Source organism: Dryas octopetala, chromosome 5 (genome assembly GCF_963921425.1).
Source record: "Dryas octopetala chromosome 5, drDryOcto1.1, whole genome shotgun sequence".
Taxonomy (NCBI): domain Eukaryota; kingdom Viridiplantae; phylum Streptophyta; class Magnoliopsida; order Rosales; family Rosaceae; genus Dryas; species Dryas octopetala.
Window position 1 is genome coordinate 17,511,020 of NC_141370.1, and position 24,666 is coordinate 17,535,685.

At 35.4% G+C, this 24,666-nt stretch overlaps 2 protein-coding genes across 3 annotated transcripts; one reads left to right on the plus strand and one right to left on the minus strand.

Moving 5' to 3' along the window:
* The first annotated feature begins 5,876 nt into the window (after nucleotides 1-5,876).
* Nucleotides 5,877-9,268, plus strand: LOC147285124 (glycerophosphocholine acyltransferase 1). Its single transcript, XM_086244209.1, has 8 exons — nucleotides 5,877-6,212; nucleotides 6,369-6,488; nucleotides 6,633-6,690; nucleotides 6,796-6,896; nucleotides 7,654-7,749; nucleotides 7,837-7,930; nucleotides 8,393-8,630; nucleotides 8,714-9,268. Exons 1-8 carry the CDS (start codon nucleotides 6,129-6,131, stop codon nucleotides 9,054-9,056), a joined length of 1,134 nt encoding a protein of 377 aa, XP_086100335.1. The 5' UTR covers nucleotides 5,877-6,128; the 3' UTR covers nucleotides 9,057-9,268.
* A 601-nt stretch (nucleotides 9,269-9,869) lies between these two features.
* On the minus strand, nucleotides 9,870-24,259 carry LOC147285125 (myosin-17-like). 2 transcript variants are annotated; one of them, XM_086243488.1, is made up of 39 exons: nucleotides 23,906-24,259; nucleotides 22,231-22,359; nucleotides 21,781-21,924; nucleotides 21,529-21,674; nucleotides 21,265-21,421; nucleotides 21,076-21,134; nucleotides 20,634-20,793; nucleotides 20,346-20,495; nucleotides 20,127-20,263; nucleotides 19,881-20,027; nucleotides 19,611-19,712; nucleotides 19,479-19,536; nucleotides 19,284-19,385; nucleotides 19,098-19,135; nucleotides 18,754-18,880; nucleotides 18,498-18,668; nucleotides 17,248-17,379; nucleotides 17,015-17,124; nucleotides 16,820-16,880; nucleotides 16,290-16,467; nucleotides 15,533-15,738; nucleotides 15,229-15,348; nucleotides 15,038-15,136; nucleotides 14,705-14,926; nucleotides 13,835-13,974; nucleotides 13,441-13,558; nucleotides 13,300-13,350; nucleotides 13,139-13,219; nucleotides 12,886-13,056; nucleotides 12,589-12,744; nucleotides 12,259-12,465; nucleotides 11,621-11,758; nucleotides 11,460-11,530; nucleotides 11,275-11,362; nucleotides 11,127-11,183; nucleotides 10,963-11,019; nucleotides 10,779-10,859; nucleotides 10,571-10,653; nucleotides 9,870-10,470 (listed from the first exon to the last, which is right to left on the minus strand). In XM_086243488.1, the coding sequence occupies exons 1-39, from the start codon at nucleotides 23,906-23,908 to the stop codon at nucleotides 10,347-10,349; spliced, it is 4,581 nt and encodes a 1,526-aa protein (XP_086099614.1). In that variant the 5' UTR covers nucleotides 23,909-24,259; the 3' UTR covers nucleotides 9,870-10,346. The 2 variants fall into 2 exon arrangements, with proteins under 2 accessions (XP_086099614.1, XP_086099613.1); XM_086243487.1 differs by having other exon boundaries at nucleotides 11,263-11,362.
* Nucleotides 24,260-24,666: the final 407 nt, after the last annotated feature.

Consider the following 24,666-nt stretch of genomic DNA (forward strand, 5'->3'; position numbering starts at 1 on the left):
ACATCACGAATGAGTTCCTATTTTCATGTTAATAAAACTTATTCGATATAATTCCAAGTTTTCTAAATCTTTTAAATAGTTTAATTCTCTCTCCAATCAAATTCAAATAGCAAAGCTTCCAAGCAATGGCTGACATGCACATTATTTGTTGTTATTATTGTTAGAAATTTAGAATTCAAATAAGATGTGATAATATGAGAACACACCAGGCACCACAATGACCCACTCACAAATTTAAAATGACGCGCCACCCTGTTGGTCCTGTCCATCTCATTATATGCCATTGCATACGTTAGAAACGTGTGGCATACTGGCATGCAAACATTTTCAGTCTTCAAACACACTTAATTATTAATTATTATATTAAAATTACTTTCCTGCAGTATTTTTTTTATAGGAAAAAAATTATTGAACTATGCCATTGGGTTTTCTTTTTTCTCTCATCTAGCTTATACCCAATTTAATTAGTACTATAAAGATGTTTGACTATCTAACAATTTTTAATTTTTTAACAATTAATGGAGTGGTTTAGGACACACTATCTTTGACCACCCAAAGACATCTTCATGGTGTTCTGGAAAAGAAATTTTATAATTTTATATTCCTTATACCAGCATGAATATATGTTTTTTTTTTGGCCGGTCAGCATGAATATATATATATATGTTGATATATAATTTTATATACATATCCAAAAGCCAGCAAGCCTTGCATATTAGCATGTTCCTCCAATATAACACAATATATATATATACTTAATTATATATCACCCCTTTAAATTATGCTTGATACAAGCCATAATTGCTATGAACGAGTTCCAAAAACATGACCAAATGAATGAAACCCTAAACCCAATACTTAGTATTGGGAACTATTAGCATTTGACAACAGCATGCAATCTCACAAATTAATTATATAATTCCCATGGGCATGTATATAGCCTCCACGGGCCTTATGATTAGGAGTTAGTGCTAGCATATATAGTTGCATATATGCACTTCCGCACATTTCATTATACTTAATTATACTCATAACATCATGGAGATACAACTTTTTATTTTATTTTTTAAGTAAGGTTCAAACCCTAAGTTTACCTTGATCGATCTGTTTCAACTGAAATGTCATCTGAGCTAAAGCTTATTGTTCATTCCGAAGTTTATAAGTAGTAAGTTTACTGTTATAGTGTTTTAAGTGAATGGGTGATATCATTGATGACCATACTATGATGAAGCCTTCTCTGAACTGTTTGGCTCACTAGATAGGCCTGTTTTTATTTGCGAGGAACATTATGCATAAGCAAAAGGAAAGGCCCAGAAAAAGTCCAGCACAAGCCCGTGACAATGAATTGGGCTCTTCATATGTAGTCAAAGAACTTAACATATCCAACAAGCTGCCAATATATGTGAAGTATCATCTAAATTGATGCATCAACTAAGACTATTAGATCATTTTCTTTTGTTAACTAATGCAGCATAATATATTAGATTGTTTGATTAAAGATATTTACTTTGAAACCCTTAAGAGTTAGTTAGTTGGAGGGATGAAAAATGAAGATCATAGCCTTCCGATCGATGTAAAATGTTACATCGACATTCTTGGTAATTGGTAAAATGTTACATCGATATTATCAGCAACTCCATGTAGTTAGCAGAAAAGTTACTATTCCACAAGAACTAGGAACCTTCACATGCATGCCTTTGTTTTCTTTTTTGGGCTGTGCACACTGCAGGGAATAGGGATTAAAACAATTCAGTAGCTATCTCATGCGTAGACATTTTCAGACTTAAAGGGTGACATTGGGCGCATACGTTGTGATATCTCCAGCAGACCACGTGGCTCTACACGTGGCAGAACCTGACTGCAAACTTTATAAGAGTTGCCGTTTGGAACGACATGTAGCAAGTCTTTAGTTTGGACCAAGCATCATTCGTCAATAAAATTGACAAATATCGAATTTGGACAAATGAACATGATAATAAATACCATTGAAAGAAAAACTTTTCTTTTTTTTTTTTTGGTCGAGAAAAACTTTTCCTTATGTTTTAGAATTTCTGATGTATGATTAGTGTGGATGTAGAAAATTTTTCTTTGTGGGCTTTGTGGAAGAACAATGAGCTTATTTTTCTTGCCTATGTCTCAATCTCTTTTAAGACATTTTATCAAGTAACTTCTCTTCTAAATAGATAAATAATGAGTTGTTGGAGTAATTAATAAATAAAGTCAATTGTTTTCACTTGCTCTCATTTAGAGTGGGGAAATTTTGTGAAATAACCTTTTTTTAATAGGTCCATTGATTTTAACTACTAAATTTCAATTACTTTTTGGTTTAGGTACCAAAATTAAATAGCATTTTAAATTAGGTACTAGTTGAAAAGTCAAACAAAATAATAAAGTAAAAGGTATTAGAATTTACAAATATTACATCACATGCCACTATAATAAAAAAATAAAAATAATATTACATCACAAATATTACATTAATTTATACTATATTGTATTAAAAAAAAAAAAATCAATCCAGTCACAACTTAACTGTGACTGTCTTGGTAAATTAAAAGAGACAACTCACACTACTATACTATGTATTATTTTGAGTAAAAGTATTGTTTTGACCTCTATTTATACTATATTATAGTATTATTTCTCTAAAAAAAATTCAATCAAGTCACAATTTAATTGTGACTGTTTCACAACTTAGATGTGACTGTCGTTTAGTCACAACTAAATTTGAAGTTGTGAGTGTCGTACAGTCACAACTAAATATGAAGTTGAGACTACATTAGCAAATTTTTAAGATAATTTAAAAGCTTGAAGGGCAATTTTGTCAAAACCTTATAAATTTTAACTAACACCCATCATATGTGGGTCAAAGGACAAAAATGTCAAATGGAAAAGGCTCAAATCAAAAGGGCCAACATATTTGTGACTTAATCTAAAAAACTATATTTAAATTTAGTAGTTCAATTGAAATATTATATGGTCTTCATGCTATACCAAAAAATTATTGAGATTTAGTATTTAATCCTAATTTTCTATTTTTTAATACCACTTACTTTTTTTACTCTCAACTCTAAAACTATTTTGGTATTAAAAGGGGTTATTTCACACTAAATTTATGTGATAAATAGTGTTTATCAAATGATGGAATTTAATTTGAGTTCTCATTTATTTATATAAAGTATTGGCACATGACACATTATTTAACATATAATTTAGTGTGCAGATTTTACATCTCTAACAATATTGTTTATACTTAATAAGCAATAAATCGGAAGGTTTTCATTATTAAAAAATATATTACAACCAATTTTTTCTTTTTCTACTTGTAATTTTTTTTCTCAATTCTCTTATATGATGAGAATTTAGGGATGGCCACGGGGTGGGTTTGGGTTGGTATTCGGAGCCCCAATTTTTTATTTTTTATTATTATTAATAACATACCAAATCAACATAAATCTATATAATAAAACATAACGGTTTTTTAATCCTAAAATTTATTTCCGGGTCCGAATGACTAAGATCGTTTCGGCTTAAATCCAATTGTCAGATATCTGTTTCCCAAATTTACTTTCCTGCCCATAAGAATTGGTTTGCCACCTCTCTCTCCTTAATTAATTTTCCTTAATTCTCTCTCCTTAATTGATTTCCCCTTAATTTCACATATTCAATTTTTTTTTTTGGGTCTTTCATTTGGGTTGAACAACTAAGTTTATTTGTATTTGTGATTTGAGAATATAATAAGAGAAGCCTATTAAACAAAGAGAGCTACTATTTGCACACCTTCTAAAAAAAAAAAACTTATAGAAAAAGACTTTATACCCAATTTCTTTTTCTTTTTGCACACCCTCCTAAAAAAAAAAACAAACAAACACCCAACACACACCTCATCCCGACCACACCGAGCAACCCACCATCGTCGAAGCCCACCACCGCCGGCGACCACCCCACTCCCTCTCTGCCTCTTCTCTCTCTTTCTCTCATTCCCCCTCTCCTCTCTCCCTGTCTCTGTGTCTGTCCAGCCCTTGCAATTTTTTTGTGTGAAGATTTTGGCTGTCTGCCAAGCGAAAGGAGAGATGGAATGAGAAAGAGAGAGAGAGAGGAGGGACGACGGGGAGAGAGGAGTCGAAGAGAAGGGGAAGGCTCAGGGGGAGGTGGTTGGGGTGGGGGAAGAGGAAGAAGAGAAAGGTGCAGGTGGGGGTGGGGGGAAGAAGAAGAAGAAGAAAAAAAAAAAAAAAGATGAGGATGGGGTGTGTGGGTGAGGGAAGGAGAAGAAAGAGAGAGAAAGAGGGACAAGGTGATCTTTTTTGGGTTTTTTTTTTTTTTTAGAAAAGGTGTGCAAAAAGAAAAAAAAAATATGTACAAATAGCAGTCCTCTAAACAAATTACGCTTGCCAACATATTGGTGTTTGCGCAATAGAAAGAGCCGCTTCACACTCGCGAGAGGCTAGTACATAATATAGTATAGATGAAACACATTAAAATTCATTATAGTACATTACAACATTAAATCATAAAAAAAAAACACCATTAATTTTAGGCTTAATTATCAATTTACCATCCAAAATTGTAACTCATTCCCACCTTGCCACTTGAAAGATTTTTTGTCCCAGATTACCACATGTAACTTACATCCGTGTCACCTTATTCCGTCAACAATTCCGTTAAAAATGATGACCTAGCCGTTAATGCTGACGTGGCGCGTTGAATGTGCGCCACATGTCACATCTTTGCTTTTATTTTTGAATTTTTTTATTATTCTCTATTTTTATAAACTTTAAAAATTAATTAAAAATAGCTCCGAACTCAGAAAAATACATGAAAAATTCCTACGGACTCGTCTTCACTAGCACTAATTTACTATCAGGTTAAATTACCAATTTACCCTCTAAAAATTTCCAAAAAAATTAGAAAGTCTAAATTTATTTCTAAAAAATTAAAATAAATTTCCCTATATTAAATAAATTCTAGAATTTTCGTAAACTCTTGGACAAATTCTCAAAAATATTTTGGAAATTACCAAAAGCCTGTTTTAGAGAAGTATTTCAAGACTTTACAGAAATTCTAGAATTTTTCTAGAATTTATTTTATAGGGAAATTTATTTTCCTCTAAGACCGAGAGGTCTTTTGGGTAGCAAGTGTTCACGACAAAGGTATTGTTAGTTTTTAAAAGACTAACGGTCAGACCTCATATTTTTTGGAGTTCGGGAGATTATTCTATGGATTTCCAAAGAGTCTAGAGTATTTTAATTTTCTAGAAATAAATTTGGACTTTCCAAATTTTCTGGAAATTTTTAGAGGGAAAATTGGCATTTTGACTTCATAATAAATTAGTACTAGTCAAGACAAGTCAATAGGAATTTTCCGTGTATTTTTCTAAGTTCGGAGCTATTTTTAATTAATTTTCAAAGTTTATAAAAATAGGAAAATACAAAAAAATCAGAAAAAAAAAAAAAAATGTGACACGTGGCGCACATCCAGCACGCCACGTCAACATTAACAGCCAAGTTATCATTTTAACGGAATTGTTGACTGAACAAGGTAAAATGAGACACGGATGTAAATTACAGGTGGTAATCTGAGACAAAAAAAACTTTCAGGTGACAAAGTGAGAATAAGTTACAGTTTTGGATGATAAATCGATAATTAAGCTTTAATTTTAAATACAACAAAATTAAGATAAGAAATTAAAATATAATTATATAATATATTTTTTTATTAAATGGGTATGCGAGTTTGTATTAAATGAGTAAATGGGGCAAGCGAAGAGGAGATGATATTACCGTACTCTCTTAATCGGGCCGGATCCTTACAGATATTTTCTGAAGCGGAGAATTTTGCCATCACTAAACGAGATTCATGTGAACCCATTCCATACGGGGTAAAAATTGAAAAAGAAGTTATGAGAGCATCTTCCATGAATTGCAATCGCAATTAGAAACGTAAAAAGTTACCATAGAAAAAAGGTTCGAAACCTCTTTTTCTTTTGTGCGTGGAAGCAGAGAGAGCATTCCTTTCAACAGATTTTTGTGTCATTATATTTATATACCAAGCTCCACCTTCAATTTCCTTCTCTCCCTCTCCTTCTCTCTCATTCTCTCTATCTCTGTGACTGCTTTCGAATAGCAAATATGTCCAACAATGAAGAGCCTGTGGAGGAAACAAATGGGGATTCGTTTCAGAGAGTGAAGCAAGGACTCAAAGATCGATCCAAGGTATGACCCATTGGTACCTTTTTTGTAGTAGCATAATTCGTTATTTCGATCCGTTTTGAATTGTGGGTTGTGTTTAATTTTTTGTGGGTTGCGTTTTTGAACTGTGGGTGGTGTTTATTTGTGTTTTTATTGATATGGGAATGTTTGGTTTGTCAGAAAGTGGCTCAAACCAAAGAGATTTTGTCGAAACAAGCGGTTCAGACCAAGGAGATCCTCTCTAAACAGGCTGTTAAGCTCGCCAAACAAGCTGAAGAACATGAACAATTCATCAACAAGGTAGGTGCTTCAGTTTTTATGTAAAACCAATTTTGATGTGATTGATTCAATACTATGTATTGTCTTTGTATCATTGTGTAAACTGGTAATTTGCGTTTTATCATTTGGGTTTCTTATAATATAAGTTGCTTTTTTCTTGATTAGGTGACGTATCTTGTGGGGGTCCTCGGGTTCGGTGGCTTTTGTTTCCTCTTGGGAGCGAGTAAAGTTTTCTGATTGATAAAATGGATAGCAATTATTGCTCTCTTAGTCTCTTAAGAACAAAAATTCCATTCTGTTTTTATTCATTAAATTTTCTCTTGAACAGGACCCCAAGATACTCGCTATGTATATTGTTTGTTCTATCTCATATTTGTTCCGCTTCGGTGGATATATTATCGGTTCAAGAAATGGCATTACTATCTTCTGGTAAGTTATTCCTATAGATTTCTTTAAATACACCTGTTTATTCAATTAATTTTAATATCAGATTGTTCATTATGCAATGGGAGTTTGAGCTATGGACATATGGTAGTGATGTGAAATCTGATAGTATATTGTTAGTGCGCATGGATAAATTGATTATTGGTCATATACATTTGAGAAAAAGTTGCAGGAATAAAATCATATGGGGTGGTTTTGCCATCTACAATACAAATTTGATGGGTGTTGCCAGGATGATGGGAAAATTGATTTGGCTTGAGGTAGTCGAAGCAGAAAATATGGCTTTAGAGGTGGGGTAGAGTAATTTATGAAGTGTAATGGGACAAAAGTTTGGTTGTGTTGTAATTGACTTTGTTCTTTCCTCTTTGTTATTGTATCTCACCTTGAACACGGAAAATGAATACCACATAAAAAGTTGGAGACGAGAGAAATTAACTTTAAGTTTGCAATTAAGAGTAGTGACCAAGTGTTCACGCTAGCCAATTTCCATGTTCTAATATACCTAATAGATGGTAGAAGGAATTTTAATATGTTATTTTTAATGTATCCAATTGAATGCTTGGTGGAACTTTTTCAAACAGTTGGTCTCTGCTTCCTCTTTGACAGTTTTAGTTACACCTCTTTCAAACAAGATTTTCTAGATAACCGTCATGCTCTTAGGATCTTTCGCTTATTTGTTACTTCCTATGGATTAATTTAAAGATGATAAAGAAGAAGTGATACAACTGTTTCTTTGTCCTAGGACTTTTGCTACTATGCCAACACGATCTTTTTGTTTGACCTCCTTCTTTATCCGAGGAATGAAAAGTTTTTCATGGTCTGCTTCTCGTTTGCTGAGGTAAGCAAAAAAATTTCGAGTACTTTGATTTGTGAAGAAGTAATGATTCACTTGTAAAATTGTTGACTCTTTCAAATGCTTCTGCAGGGGCCATTAGCATGGGCATTGATTGTTTGGCGATGTAGCTTGGTTTTTAGTTCTCTTGACAAACTAGTTAGTGTCCTCATACATCTTTTACCTGGTGAGTCCATCCTTTTTTTACGTTCTCTTTATTGAAGTATAAAATTTTGTAATGATTTTTTTTTCCTGGGAAATTGAATACAATATATTCAAATTGGATAATAGATAAAAATTGCCTACAACAGTCTTATATAGAAACTGTAGTGTAGATCCAACCAGATAAGGGGATCATGCTTTAGTTTTGATGAACTTAGAGAATGTAGATAACAAGTCTTGAGCAGAAAATAATACTAAGGCCTTTAAAAATTGAAGTAGAAATAGTACTAAACTGCTTGTACGGTCTGTAAATATAGGAAAATCAATTGTTGGTAGTCAGGGGCTGCAACTCAAACCTCCAAATCAGGGTTTAGTATTACATAGGTCGGAGCTTCTCTCAAAACAGAGGTTGAGTTTATGTTGCATAGTCTGTGGTGATCTGCTATTTAAAGCCATCATGCCCCTGACAAAATAGGTTTCTTTTCAGGCCTAGTTTTCTTCACCGTTCGATGGTGGGATCCAGCAACTTTCGCAGACATGCATCCAGAAGGAACTTCTCGCAGAGCTTCATGGCCTTATGTGGAAAACAAATCCTACCTATGGACATGGTTGTTTTGGGTGCCCTTGTTTGCTTACACCCTCTGGCAGATTTTGTATTTTCTCATTGTCGATGTTTTACGTCGACAAAGGCTGTTAAGAGATCCTGAAGTGATGACTTCCTACAGGTTTTCTATCCTCCTCCTCGTCCCCTGCATTTTGGTTCATGTTCTTTCTTTTTCCCCTATTCTGATGATTTCATTTTGGACAGGGAACTCTCAAAGAAGGCACAGAAAGCAAACAATATGTGGTGGCGCTTAAGTGGTTTGCTTGGGGATCAAAATCGCTTGTTTATGTTCATTCTGCTCCAAGCCTTATTTACTGTGGCAACCATGGCACTCACGGTCCCTATCTTCTTGTCATATGAGTTGCATGTAGGTTTCCAATTGCTCAAGGTTTCTGCATCTGCATGGAATGGAGGAAGTTTTTTGCTAGAGGTAATGCCCAAGCAAGTGATTCTCAAGGAGAAGAAGAAGAAAACAGAAGTGCAACCAATGCAAACTCAGCAAGATCAAGCGTTAGACCATGAGGAAGAGACCAATAATTCTGCTTAGGCATGCCAGTCCTAACAGCTGTGTATTATTATCCACTTTAGTCACGACAATCATACATTTTGTTATTCATTTTGTATTCCTAGCTTACTTGTAGAAGTTTATAATTTTATATGTTTTCCAGACTGATAGGCAATGATTGGTTTTATGTACAAATTTTCAAAGAAGGAAGAATTTTCAAATAGAACTAAGCATTGTCAACAACAGAACTCTCTTAGACCTTTTGTGGTACTGTGTAGACCACCCACTTCCTTTACTTTTTTGGTTCTGCAAAATTTCTAATTTAAATGGCCAAGCAAAATAATGAATGTTTGAAACTCAAAATTTTTGAAAATAATGAATGTCAAGTTGGTTAACGCTTTCTCCTTTCTTATATGGATCAAATGAGGGTACATGGAGTCTATGCCATAAACTCTTCACGAATTCTGGTCCAAAACCTTTATCGACCAAGTTAGTGTTTTAAGCACGTACTTTTTTGTTATGAACATGTTTTAAGTAACATACACGTATACAACCTTTAGTGCCCCTCAGCTGATAGAACTCAAAACCGTGGATAACATATAACGTACTAAATTTTAGCAGCTAATGCACAGCCATTGATGCATTAAGCTTTTGAGTTCTTACTTCTTACACCAATTTTTCTTTGTATATTCCTTTTTTTCTTTTCAGACGCTATTAAAGTGCCCTTTCTCTGAGATAACAAAAATTACATGAAAAGAATAGTCATCTTTCGGATGGTAGTAAATAAAATAAACGCAAAAACCTAAACTGAAAATAAGGAATAAATTTGAAATGAATTTCGAGACAAAAAGAAGATACAAAACAAAATAAAAGTCCAATAGCTTTATAATCTATATTGTTGTTATACATGGGCTTCCATCTAATATTTAAAATAAAATAAGAAAACATTACACCACTTAATTACAAATTGCTTCCACATACAACAAATGAAAATAATGACCTACAAAAAGCATTTCACTCAAAAACCAGTAGACGCGACCTTAAACCCAACAAACAAGAAGGCTACTGGGAACCAATGCCTGTTACCAGGCACAACATCACATAAATTGTGATACGGCTTTCTAACAAATACCCTCATGTTGATAAAACGAGAGGGAAAGAATGAAGGGACAGACCCAGCCATCAAACCAAGATAGATGGCGTGAGCTCACAAAACAAGTACTATACAAGCAATGACTGTATGCACAGGTTCAGCACATCAATTGATGTGCTGTGTGTCTAGGAGATAACCATGAGAACATGATTTGAGCATCAAAGACCATGATCAGAAACTCACTCAGAGCGGGGCAGTAAGAACCCGAACCCAGAGTTTTCACGAATCAACGGTGGAGGTTCAATGTCGGTTATATCTACTTGTTGCATTGACTTGGAGATGTCGTCCACCGAGAATGGTATGCTGCATTAAAATTTATAGAACATGAGCAAAAAGATAAAATTCTGCAGAGGGTTATTCAAATACAAAAATCCACTGTAATTCGAGGATCAGGGATGAGTACCTTGAGTCGTCATCTAATAGGAAAGAGCTGCTTACAGCATTGTTGGAGTCTTCCGTCATCAGAACTCTCATGCTTGAAATAACCTGTCATCAGGAAAACAAAGATTTCAGTCTCAGAATGGCAAGAAGCAAGGACAGAGGCCACGAGTTAAATACGCATGATGGATCACACAGATCAATATATTCAATCCTGTTTGAAGTCAACTTACATCTGAAGACACACTGTGTGTACCATATTTGTCATCCCAGTACATTGTACTGATCCTGTACAACTGCTGTATGCTAAGCACCTGAGGAAGCCACAAGCAATAACATCAGAAGGAGGAGAACATACAAGGAAAAAGAAAAAGGTCCAATATTAAGAATGAGTGATTCAATGGAAGCGATACGCACAGGGCAGAGTTCTTTTGTTATTTCAATCAAAGTCTTCTTCGGTTTTTGATGTATGACCTGAATTTTTAAGAAATAAAAAAAAAAAAAAAAAATTAGTCAGCTCATTGTGCAATACTGATAATTACCAGTTATTGCAATTGAAAGATTAAAGGCATGAATTTTACGAGGAACCCAACAGCCTGCCTAATATGCTTCAATTCATCCCAAGCTGAGCCTGCATACTGTAGACAAAAAAGATTTAAGGTAAAGACATGAAAGAATGCAGAAAATAAAGTTCATAAAGAGTTGTATAGTTCCTACTTCCTCGCTTGCCTCATAGCACCACTGTTCTAATTCAGCCAAACCCGCTTTTACATACTCCCCATTACTGAATGAACAACACTCACGCCGCAAAAGAAGACTGCAGAAAACGATTGAAAAAGATGCCACATAAACTTTAGAGAAAGTTAGTGTTTGTTACAGAAAAACACGAGTAAAGAGAAATCGATTGGATGTACCTATTGAACAGCTGAACATTGATGAATGAGAATATCTGAGTGAACACCTTGCGGACTAAGAAGGGAGGCACCTGTGTAATTCCAGACAATATAAGATAAAAGTACTGTTCACTACAAGAATAATCACAACTTTTGATGTTCTTTGGGGAACTATAACTCACATAATTGGCTTTCATTGTCTTTAAGTAATTGTTCAAGCTTTTCACAATGCTTTGCCAGTGAGCAATTAAAGCTTGCTGTGCAACAGCATTAGCTTGGGCACGCCCTTTCACTAAACTAGCCCGTGATGTCCTCGGTGCCTGCATTGTATGGAAAAGAGAAAGCAATTAAATTTGCCTGTCATCCAAGATAGTATCCCCATCATTAACGAGGATATCCACAACTATGAAACACAGATGACGTACAACTGTACAAGTTATTTCAGGGAAACAAGGACAAAATTGTTAATTTCACTACTATTAACAAGAATAATCTTTAGCACTTTGAGGGTCATTGTGTAGCATGTTGAGACATAACTCCTTCACTTTCTTATCTTACTAATATCTATGGATTCTAGGAACACAGTTGAAGAACATTTTTTTCCCACAGAACCAGAAACAACTAACAAAATTTTAGCTTGAACTTACACAATCTTAAAGGATAGACTGTACTTATATGAAATGTTGCTGGATTAAACCAAATAGATTTCTATAATTCCTTTGTGAAACAATTTATATGCTATTATAGCTTCATTCTCTTTCTAGCTACAGTAAAACCAACTGTAGTGCATGCAAAAAAAAAAAATGAAGTTAACAGCCACCTGGATACATAATCCGAGTAATGGTGAGATCTCTTTCTTTAAATTGTCTCTCATCATCCCATATATCTTCTCAAGGAAGGCAGTAAGCTGCTGCTTAAACAATAACGCAGGATACTTGGCCTCAACTTGCCGTAAGTCATCCAGTCTACCAAGTCCTCGACCATTAAGAAATGAGAGTCCCGCACTTTGAGGAGAAGCCCGTAATCCCTAAGATTGACAAGGGTAAAAATGAAAAATGGGTTGAAAAAAAAAGGATAAGAAGCAATATCACACACCAGATAAACAAAAGGTACTTAAATTATTATATATGTATATGTAAATGCTTCGTACCTGAGACATCCTTCCAAAAAGAGATGCTGATGTTGTTCTCCGCCGTTGTGGTGTCAAGCTAGCTGCTCCACTTGCTTTAAGTGTGTGTTGGAGCAGCAACAATAAAGTTGAGGTATTAGATAACCAATAGGCTAATACATCAATATTATCCTGGACCTGCAGAGGAAGTAAATTCACCAGCACTAGTAGCATGTTAAAGAGTATTTGAAACTTGTCCTCAGTGAAGTGTATCAAGAAGGTATGATAAAGTTTGGACAAGCAGACTTGGATGTCTAAAAACCACCAAGAATGACTTACCTCAATAGCTGAAGCTATAGTTTGAATTAAACGGTCAAAAATGCCAGTCCTTTCCACTTCAAATGACCTCCAGTGAAGAAGACATTTGTATACAACACAAGCAGCAATTGGTCTTCCCCCAAAAAAACCCAAATCTTGTGATATACACTTGACCAGCAAGTCCTGGTTCTCCTGAAAATAAAACGTAGATTGCGATAAACAAATTAGAAAAGAGAAAAAGAAAGACCATCAGGGCATGCCAATAGCCACTTACCAGCTGCTTTTCATTGAGAGATTTCTGTGGTCTTTCCTCTGACTCAGGCTCACGTGCATTTGATATGGCAAGAGTCATATCCTGAAGCATATAGGAAACCATAAGCAATACAAGTAAAATATATCAACTTTTCATTTATAGAAGCAATGACGCCCACTTACTGATGTGATCTTGGCTTCTCCATTTAGAGCATTCCCATTCTCTGGTGTCCTCTGCAAATTTCAAGAAACACTCATCCAATGAGCTTAAATGAAAATGCAAGTAAATCGATATGGAGTAATGACCTCAAATTCAATAGATACCTGAATAATCACTGTCTTTGGTCTTGAAGATAGAGCTTTCCCAGTCGGTGACATTGTCAGTGCTTGTTGACGAAGTACTTGATTCTCTGACTCTGTGTTAGAAAGTTTCTCCTCTAGCCTGAATTATGAAAAATAAATCAACTCCAATGAAAATGACTTCACAGTAAAACAGTGTCATGGAACTTGGAAGAAGGTGAGTGAGTGAGAAAGAGAGAGAGAGAGAGAGAGATGTTTTGTACATAAAGAAACAAACACAAAGAAGTGCACATATCAAGAAAAAAGAGGCAAGGGAATAGTGTGTCAAGGTGACAATTGATAGCAGATTATAAGAGTGAATCATTTCTATAGCAAAACTACATAATTAAAGGCTCCATTATCACTAGTGTTTTCAAACCTCTGTACAGATTCCTGAAGCTGATCCACTTTTCTGCCAGCATCGTCCAGTTGTTTGACCAGCTCTGCATTTTTAGCCTCAGCATCGATAGAAGCCTTCCTGGCCTCTTCTACTGCCTGTCTTTCTGATAGCAGCAAGGCCTGTACAGTTGCAAGGCCTCATTAAGTCATCATATTACATGGGTTCAATTTTGAGGTCAATCATCATCATCATTATGTTCTCATGAAATGATATAAGCTAATAAGCTATGACTCCAATGTAACATAAGAACCTGCAACAAACCCCAACTAGGAGTGTCAATGGGCTAAGCCAGGTCCGACCCTGCCCAGTCCAAGGTGCAAATGGTTGACCCCAAGCTCAGCCCGATCCACTATTTAGGCCAGAAGTTTTAGATCGAATTTGGTTCATCGGGATTTGTGCTGAGTTCAAGTGTGAAGATTTGACCCTTTGTAACAAAAATTGCACATATATATAAGGTTGGGCCTATATCGGACTGAATTAGACCTATCCTAGATCTTCCCAAACTTCAATTTGATCTTAAAAACTCTATCTGAAATCAGCCAAACCCGAATTCAAATAAACTCAGCTAAAAATATTCAGCCCAAACAGATCCAGGCTTCAAGCTAACTGAGCCACTTGACAGTCCTAACCCCAAACCAGCACAACCAGTTGGGTCTTAAATGTAACTGTCCGCATTAGAGAGACATGACCTCCACTGAACACAGCAATGAAGTCAATCATCAACATCTACTATTATTTGACTGGTTTAGTTGAAAAATGCAACAGTATTATTGTTACTCTGGTAGAACTCAAAGGAGAAGATACTTCATCAGGGGAGACTTAGCAATTATCATCCAATTTAGAGCTCACCTTCAAACTGTCCACCTCAGCTGACAATGAATCAATTTTTTCAGTGTCTTGAATTATGACAGGAGTCTCCTTAATGACAGGAGGTGCTTCTTCAATAGCTTTCCGAGCTGCTTCTTGTTCTCTACTTGCTCTGGCATTTGCTTCTTCTACTTGTATTTGCATTGCATGCAAAGCTTCTTGCAACTTAGCAGTTTCTTGGGCTTTTTCCACTTCCAAATCAGTCTGCCATAAAACCCAGCATAAATTAGTTTACAGTGCTATTAAAATTGTGATCTACTTGGCCTCACCAACTAACAAGATCAAGCATACTAGATATTATAAAAATATATTTACCCTTAATCGCTTCTCAAGTTGCAAGCGCCATGTAAGTTCTTCCACACGCTTTTCTAGTTTGTCTTTAGCTTCTTTTAGGGCCCCTGTTTCTCTTGCAGCCTGAGTGAGTTTAAAACGTATTGTAATTACACATTATGTATGATGCATATTTAGTACAGAAACAAAATCACATTAAGGACTGTAATCCAAACCATTTTGAGATTTCTAAGCTCTTTCCGAGCAACCCTACGCCTCCACCCACATTGAGTAACTATTGCAGCATTCTGGAGACTCCTATAATATGAATATGCTATGTGGCAGCGCAAATGAGCCTGCAAGCAACAAATAAAGATCGATCATTCAATATTCATTTCTGTAAAACAACTTACACGAAAAGGAGCACTATTTTGCTTCCAGTGCATCATGGAAACTAAATTAGCAACATGCACCTAGAAGTTTTTAGATTTCCTTCTAAAAGTTAAGACAATCCAATCATGAGATGAATGAGAATAGGACCTGGATAAGAACTGCAGCCTTAGTTTGCTTTCTGAATCTGAATTCATTTCGAGCAGTCATCGCCCTCAACCCTGTCTGTAATGTGATTGCAGACAACCGTACTGTCAAGTAGGATTTCCGGGCAATGTATCGCCGGAAATCTTTCTGTATCTTGACAGCTGCTGCTTCTTGTCGGAGCTGCTCATAAAGTTCACGAGCAGATAAACCTATATAAAAGCAAAGAATGTGGTTATAATATGGATTACAATGGGCTAAAACAACCAACTAAATACAATAACATATATTCCACGGCAAGGGATAATACATTCCTATTCTGAATTCAGAGTGATTGAGAAAGGCATATTGTTTATGAAATACATTAGCTTTATGTTATTTTACAATTATAATATTCCAGGTCACTAGTTTAACGCTCCCCAACCCCCCCTCCCCCCTCAAAAAAAAAAAACCCCCCAAAAAAAATACAACCAGAAAACAGCACCTCCACCTCCATATGCACACATTGTGCATCACACATACATAGATCTATTCAAGTACATCAAAATTATTTCATTGGTCTTTGCAACACTTGTTTATTTTGAACACTGAAAATTATAGCACTATGTTTGTTTATTTTTAAAGTTTCATGATGCAAAGTTCAGCATCTTCACAATGTATGGATTAACTGTTGCATGGCTTTATTTCAGAGCAAGATCAATGCCAATCTGATCAATAAGCAAAAGGTATTAAAGCATTATTTAACGGCAATATAAGATGATACCTCGCAAATAAGATTGCAATTGAATAGCAGCTTTACGTATTGCAATGAACTCTTTGCGTGCAATATGCGTACGGATTTGCCTTTGTATGATTCTGGCTGCATTTCCAAGTACCTCTACTCTTCTTGCATCCAACTCAGCCATCTGACCAGCTCTTAGGAAGACCTTTGTCTTGCCTATCTGCAAAGGCAGGTTGAGAAAAAAAATTTGACATTTGAATATAAGTGCCATTGACAAAATGTTTAGCAAATGATGAACAATCAAGCAAATTATGCAGACATAAATAACATATATTTGGAAACTTCAAACGACGGGTTACACAAGCAACATCAAGATGACAACAGTAACCACTAGGAACCACTCAGGAATTTCAGAAAGCTATTAATGGGCATGGGCATGGTCGATCAGGTTCCCCTCCCAACTCCTATTAGGACAGGGATGTCAGCCCACAACCTGGGTTGGTACAGTAATGGCTAACTGCCAAAGCTAAGTAACATCATCAAGATGATATGAACATAGCAATTTGAATCACCTGATAACCGGTCAATCCCATTTTGTCCAGGACCATTTGGCATGCAACCTTGTCATCACAGCTGCTCAGAAAAAAGTAAAAAACGATTCAGTAACACTTTTCATAAATATGGTATCTATACTAGCCCTTATGAAAAAACATATATCCATATTTCACCTGGCATAAGGACTAGCAAAGTTAAAAATGTGGACTTACTTTCCTTCCAAAGCTTCAGGAGCAAGAACCCCAAAGCGGTTAAGAAACTCATAAAATGTACGTCTGGTGGGATATCCAGCACAGCTGATCCTAATCGCCTCAAGAACACCCTGTAACAAGTAATAAAGACTTATTTAAAGCTACTCAGAAACACAGGATTTCAAATGATAATTTTTGCAGGTTATACAACATAAATGAAGCACAAGAAGAACATATCTGCAGCTCATACTCACACCACAGCGTAATTGTTGTATTATGTTAAAGTTCTCAAAAATAGCAGGCTTGAGGACATTGTTCGGCTTCACACATCTGATATAGTGAGGTTCTGTTGAATTCAAGGTCTCCATCAAAGACTGAAGTTGTGACTGCATTTTCAAGAAAAGAATCTCAGTCACTGTTACATAACAGAACTTCAATAATTTTAGTTCTAATGGGACATAGCTGAACATTCAAATTAATCCAAATCTGTCGTGTACAGACAATTCCATGAATGGAGTGTCCTGCAACGTCCTCCATGCTCCAAATAGTTATACAAGTCATCATACTAATTCTTATAGATGACTCAGGGAGTAAATAGTGCTCAACAAATCAAACTTCGGAATGTTAGCTGAGTCAAAATTCATCCTGCTACGTGACTATTTCTCCAAGAATAAGAACTCACTTCTGGATTAGATTTATGGCATTCACTCCCACTGACTGCCACAAATATAAATCTAAAAAGCATATACCAATTTTTTGATACTACAACACTACAATCCACAAACTGAGAGAAACACGTTTTTCCTTAACTGGTGAATTAAACATAAATTATGAATTCCAAGGGAAAGGAATAAAAAATTACTGTACCATCACCATCACAAATGTAGTATGAGAAATGAGACAATGAATTTATTTGTGCTGTCCAGGCCTTATACAAGGGTTCAAAATGTTCCGTGATATATTGGTTTTATTGGCGATTACAACATGTAATTAAGACCTCTATAACCATAAAAATGTTTATCACACATCCATATATTGTTGATTTTTACTCAAGTACTGCATAGCCTTCAAATCAGATGGAAGGTTTATTGCATCACACATCCAGATATTGATGATTTTTACTCAAGTACTGCCCAGCCTTCAAATCAGATGGAAGGTTTATTGCATGGATCCATCATTTTGTACCCAAGGTCAGATATGCTATTTCTGGTTGCTTTGATGTTCTTTTACTTTCTATACAGAACCTGAGTTACATATAGCACACAAAGAATATCTTCACCAAAACTAGGTCATATGTGCCAAAAAGCATATATTTTATCTTGGGGTTACAGTAATATTTATCCCTCTCAATTTTGACATTGACCATAACTTTGTTTTTCAAGACATCTAACAATGGGATCAACATAGAGCATTAATCATTCAGCAAAATAAGTTAGCTAAAGCCAATAGAAATGTATATTTGATTCAATTCAAACAGCTCATGAAAAGATTCCAATAATGATACCTTGAAGCGTGATCCAATGGATGAAAATTTAGATGACTTGGATGATTCCTCTGGAAGTCTAGGAAATAACCCAGCCACAAAAGGGCATTGTGAGGCTGTCAACAGATCTTGATGTTCTGCCACCACATAATCTTTGTTTTTATCAAGGAACTGATCAGCCTGATAAGTTACCTGGAATAAAATTGGTGAACTATTAGCATAAATTACATAATGCTACAGAGGAACTGGACATGCATAACAGCCCAAACATGCATACCTCCCCTGCGTAGTGAGATATGGTAAAACTAGTACGAGAAAGCTTAGGTTTGATAAAGCGCTTGTTGTTGTTGAATGTCTGGTATAACTTCTGAGAGAATGTTTCATGTGTGGATTTAGGAAACATGCTGTGTGAAGCAATCAAACAAACTTTAGTCCAACCAAGAGGAAGAATTTAAATGACACAAGAACAAGTAGTTCATAAAATCAATGCATGGTAAATAAGAGGATAGTAATACACATAAAAAACTAGAGTAAGTAAACATCTTATGAAGATAAGAATTCGGATTCCATCAAACCTATTTATAAAAGCAAAAATAAAAAAAGCAGATATTAGCTACATACCAGGCTTCATCTAAAAGTGCAATTATTCCTCCAGGTTTCTGAGAAAATAAATAAATAAACTTAGGTGTAATAGAATAAGAAAAATCCAGAAATTTTTTATTCTTTCAGTTTAAACACTAGTTTGTAATCAAGTAAAATATGTTATCCATTTTGGATAACAACAAAAATACAGCAACAATATATCACCTTTTCAATCAGATCCAGCACGTCTTGGTTATCAACAAACTCAATGTAGCTCCAATTGATTTCTTCTTTCGTATATTCTTCCTGTTCCATCTTAAAGACATGCTGCAATGTGCAATTACCAAATGATTTTGGTTAAAGACTGAACAGAACTAGTACGAAAAATAGGAAGTGGGAAGTATGCCAAAGGTTGCCAACCTGATTGAAATGTTGCTGCAGCTTCTCATTTGTAAAATTGATACAGAACTGTTCAAAGCTATTTAAAAGGTAACTTGTCAGCTGCAAGACCAAATTTTACATTGCAAACAATATCTAAAGTTGACAGTTTACCTATTGAACTTAAAACTCTCAAACCCATATATATCAAGGACTCCAATTAATGATTTTGAGTTTGGATCTTGACCAATTGAGATGTTAATTTTCTCCACAAGCCTGTATACATTGATGAAAATTCTGTTAGAACCACAATAGTGATTAGAAACTTAGAACACATGTGGACAAACTCAACTTTTGATACTAGATATTACAACAGATGTTCATGGTTACATATGCATGGACACAACACATACTACAGAAACAGTAGTCAGGAAGTCACATTACCAGTCAAACAAGCGTGAGTAAACAGTTTTAGCCAAGGCATCTCTGCTAGCCAATGCAGCAACAGGGTCAAGAGTTCTTGTGATGACTTCTTCTGGTGTTACCATTACACGCTTAATGAGAGCATCTTCCAAGCTCTTGGCATCACACCTACAATAAAGCATAATTTTCAGTCATTGGCATTAACAAGCAAGCATTAATATAAGATTGGAAATGCATCCACTACGGGGAATGTTAAAAAGGGCATACTTAAGCAGCTCAGCTGTTGTATTAAGATGGAATCTAGACTTCTCATCCTTAATGACAGAAGAGTCAATATCCTCTCCTTTTGCAAACTCAACATTCCCAAGATGCAGAATTGCAGCTACCACCATAAAAATTGCATCCTGTAAAAGAAAAAAGAAGATTATTGAAACTGAATGCAACACCACATACAAACTTTACCTTAGAACTTCTGGGAACACTAACCTGCTCTTCCTCACTGATCCCAACCACATCCATAGCCCTTCGGGTTGCAAGATATTCCTCACCATCATCTATTCCATCCAGTGCATAGCAACTGGATTGATTCAAGTAATGGAACTCTTTAGGGTTTCCCAACTTAAATTTTCCTATCTCCTGAAATTTTTTTAAGAAACAACAATAAACTATAGCTTATCATCACAATTCACAAGTATAGGCAGCATAACATACTATTGAGGAATGGGTGTGTGCAGACATTTGAGCACATTCGATGTCAAAATTGACTATAAGTACCTCGGGTGGTGCGGCACAAAGAAGGTAAAAGCAATGATAGTTTCTTTCAGGATCTGAAATTTGGCAGACACGAGACCTTTCAAGCAAATAAGTCCTTATAGCTGCCCCAGAGATCCTCCCATTCTTGTCGAATTGGATCTCAACAAATTTTCCAAAACGACTGCAATGTGTAAACAGAAAAACACTGAGAAAGTAAAATAAACTCTATGAAAAATGAAACATGTATACCAACTTCCTGGATATCATATGTAGCATAATTTAAGGTTAATAATATATCAAAATGGTGGGTGCTGACGAACCCAGAGTTCTCCAAACCAGAACAAAGCAGCCAGTAAAAGTTTTCATTAATCTTGAGACAAACCCTTTCCTATATTAGCATTAGAATACACCTCCATACTGTTGGACATGTCATTCATTTGAAAATACACATTTGACAACTCACCTAGAGTTGTTGTTTCTGACAGTTTTAGCATTGCCGAATGCTTCAAGAACTGGATTGGACTGTGAATAATCAACCAGAAAAACCATTCAGGTAACAGTATACATCCCATTTAAACATATAAACTATAATAAAGTTTCAAGATAATATTGAGGAACTACATCCTTAAGCCAGAATAGAGTTTCATCATACTTCTAGAACTTGTTGTTCAACTGTCCGCCCTTCTACACCAGATCGACCTCCAAGGTATGCAAGATACCGCATAAGCATCTTTGTCGTCTCTGTTTTACCAGCACCACTCTCTCCACTAACCAGAATTGAATTGCTCTTTCCCTCGTTGATCATTGCTCTGTGAAATATAATGCCGAAATAGTAAGAAGATGACAGGGAAAAAGTGAGAGTGGGAGAATCCAGAAAAAAAGATATATTGCACCTGACAGGATATATTTAAGTTACCTGTATGCAACATCCGCAATTGCAAAAACATGAGGGCTTAACTCCCCAAATGCAGCTCCCTTATATTGTTCCATCATATGTGTGCCATACAAATGCGGTAATCTTTGAAATGGGTTTACTGCAATCAAAATATTTCCAGTGTATGTCTGGAAAGATATACAAGGATAATACAATAAATTGTCAAAAACGTTTTGTTTCAAAAACTCCTTCAGTGTGCAATTGCGATCTGACAGATAAAATTGTGTATCTTACATAAATTTCATTAAGTTCATATCTGGTCGCCAAATTGTGCAGAACTCCTGGTTCATGCAAATATGACAGCTTTGTCATGTCATCTACACCTCCAGGAGGAGCTTCAGTATCCTCTGGATAAACTTTTGAGATATTTGTAACAACCTGCAACCAGATTTTCAGACAGTGAAAATTATAGTACCTACAGATTTTAAATTGATCATAAGTCATAATGCATAAAGATTTTATGATTAATTTAAACATCAAATTTCCACTTTAAACGACTAAATGAATGTTGAGCCAAAGTTCAAGCCATATAAATATCTGAATTACATGGAAGCATCCAAATTGGAATTGGATTGCCTAGCAAACCAATTTCATTTTATACTGAAGTTTCTAATCAACAAAAAACCTATTTTCCCATCACAAAATATAAAGACAGACACAACAAATACATCAAATATGACTCACTGTTTTCCCATTTTTGGCATGGACATGAACTTCTTCGCCATTAATTCGGAAAACTTCTCCATCAATCCATGCTTCTGCTGGATCTTCAACCCAGACATGAGAACCTACAATAATGTTAACTGATGGAGCCTGCAAACATAACCACATTAGACGTGGAAATAGATAAAATGAAATACGAGAAACTATCACTGTCACACAACGTACGGATTACTGAAACACAAGAAACTATCACTCACATACGCAACATACTTACATACAGATATACAAGAAACATTAATCAAAAGGATCATGAACTATTATATTCCCTGTCTCCAAATTATATTTTGGATTTTCTAAAATGAAATGAAGTGTTTTGTAACAAGCAATCTCTATCATAATAAAACAGAACTCTTAGAACAGCCAGCACCAAAAAGTAGAACAAAAATTCTTTGAGGAAGAATAGGAATCAAATTCAGAAGTAAACCCTGTATGAGTGAGTACATAATCATATCCACCACAAATAACACGGCTGTCCAGAGTATTTCATCAAAATTATTGGAAAGCATCTTGAAAAAATTAGCTCCAAAAGCTGAATCAATAATGTACTCAATGGTTGTAAATTTCTTCAGAAGACAACAAAAGTGTCAAGAGGGATTTTATACTAATCTCATATACTGGTGACTGGAAAAAGTCTGTGAAGAATGTAATACGGCCAGACTATAAATCTAACTAGACTGCATGGTTGGGTTCGTGGCACGCCATGATTGTTGAGCATTTAAAACAAAAAGCAACAGATTCTTCAAAGATTTCAAACCCAAAAAAGATCATAACCAAAAAGAGAAGAAAAAAAAAAGGTTTGACTAGAATCAGAAATGGCTGATACAAACTTCACAATTACAGCGACATTGTCACGGGTACCACTATAACATCTTCCACTTCATGAGTTGGTGCTAGCTATGAAGCCACACCCGCAGTTTATGGTACAACTAACCACCCCTGCTTCCAAAAGTTCCATTTCTAATATGTAATGAGAGGCAACCAACAACCGTTACGCATGAAAGTTGCCATGCCAATGAACATTCAGAATTAAAAATCCTTCTTAAATAACAAAGCCTATTTAATTGAGTAAAACGGCGTTCTCATTAATTTCAAAATTACCTTGCCACATCAGTTTGTATGGAACCTTTTCTTTTTGGTAAAGATATTATTCCCCATCCGACATCTACTTCAACATATCACTTGATTACCGAGTAAAACGCAAGCAAACTAAGTTCTCAACTAAAAGTTGATTGTTTACACCACAATGCGTCTACTAGACAATACTATATTATCACTAGCATCTAAATCAATAATTAAATCCTTTTATTTGTTTTACTTTTCAGCATAATAACTACCTATTCATATTCACTAAATTTGGTTTTTGCAAATTGTTTCTGCATCGAAACCAATATAATTCTACCAAGCATAAATTAAGCATTCAAGTCTTTGCAATTGCAACATAATTTGGGCTACAAACTCAATACCAGAAAATCAAATCCTAAGCTTATAAAAAGATTCTTCAAAGTTTTATAATTAAAGATTAAATCCAAATAAAACTTACATAATCGGACTTAGCAAATCAATGAGTCAAACAAATCAACTAAACAACAAACCACGGATAGAAAATAATCATTTTCATATTATTTCTTCAAGTTACCATATCGATTGTACTGAGCGATCGCCTCCGCTAACTCATCCGAGACGAGACCGAGTCAATGAAAAACGGACTCGGTGAGTCAGATCGGAGCGCAGCAGACTGGTAGCTTTGGAGTTTCAACGGCAATTTTGAGAAAGTAATTTGAATTTTGAGCTGGAGAAGACGATAATAGGAAGCGAACAAAGCAGTCTTGGAAATTTTTTTACCCCTTTCCGAAGCTTTTTTGGTGTTTTCTCTCTCTACGAAATTGAGGTATGGAAGCTTATATACGAAAAAGCAAAAGCTACCAAGCTTCTCTGTGTGTGTCTCTCTCTCTCTCTAAGTTTTCAAGCTGCTCTGTTGCTGTGCGTTTCGGACACTAAAAATTATTTTTCGGCTTTTTTATTTTACTGGTCTGGTCAGCTGGGGGTCCTACAGAATTTGAGATGGAGGAGGGCATTCGTGACCTCCACAAACATTGGCTTTCGGCTCTAAAACTGACATGGAGAGCTATTTAAGCACACGAAAAATGAAAATCAGTGTGTTCGGACACATACTTCTTGTTATTTACGGAAACTCCCACTTTTTATATTGAGGATGTAGCTTTGTTTTTAGGTCAGGCAACAAACACTACAAGAGTGCCACATGAGAGTGTTATCCACCTTCTTCATTACTACATGAACGGAGGTTTGTATGCTTCGATATGCACTCTATTCTAATAAGATTTATTGTAAGATATGAAATATAATTTGGTGAAACATAATATTTGTATTGTGAAGAAT

Bases quoted from the DNA above. Each gene is read 5' to 3' on its own strand.
- LOC147285125 (XM_086243487.1), bottom strand. The intron at 15,137-15,228 runs GTTTGGATTACA...AAACTCACTCAG, and splicing joins AGCTTAGAAATCTCAAAATG to GCTGCAAGAGAAACAGGGGC. The intron at 14,927-15,037 runs GTAAATATATTT...GTTTTATGGCAG, and splicing joins AACTTGAGAAGCGATTAAGG to ACTGATTTGGAAGTGGAAAA.
- LOC147285124 (XM_086244209.1), top strand. From the start codon at position 6,129: ATGTCCAACAATGAAGAGCCTGTGGAGGAAACAAATGGGGATTCGTTT. The intron at 6,213-6,368 runs GTATGACCCATT...TTGGTTTGTCAG, and splicing joins GACTCAAAGATCGATCCAAG to AAAGTGGCTCAAACCAAAGA. The intron at 8,631-8,713 runs GTTTTCTATCCT...CATTTTGGACAG, and splicing joins GAAGTGATGACTTCCTACAG to GGAACTCTCAAAGAAGGCAC.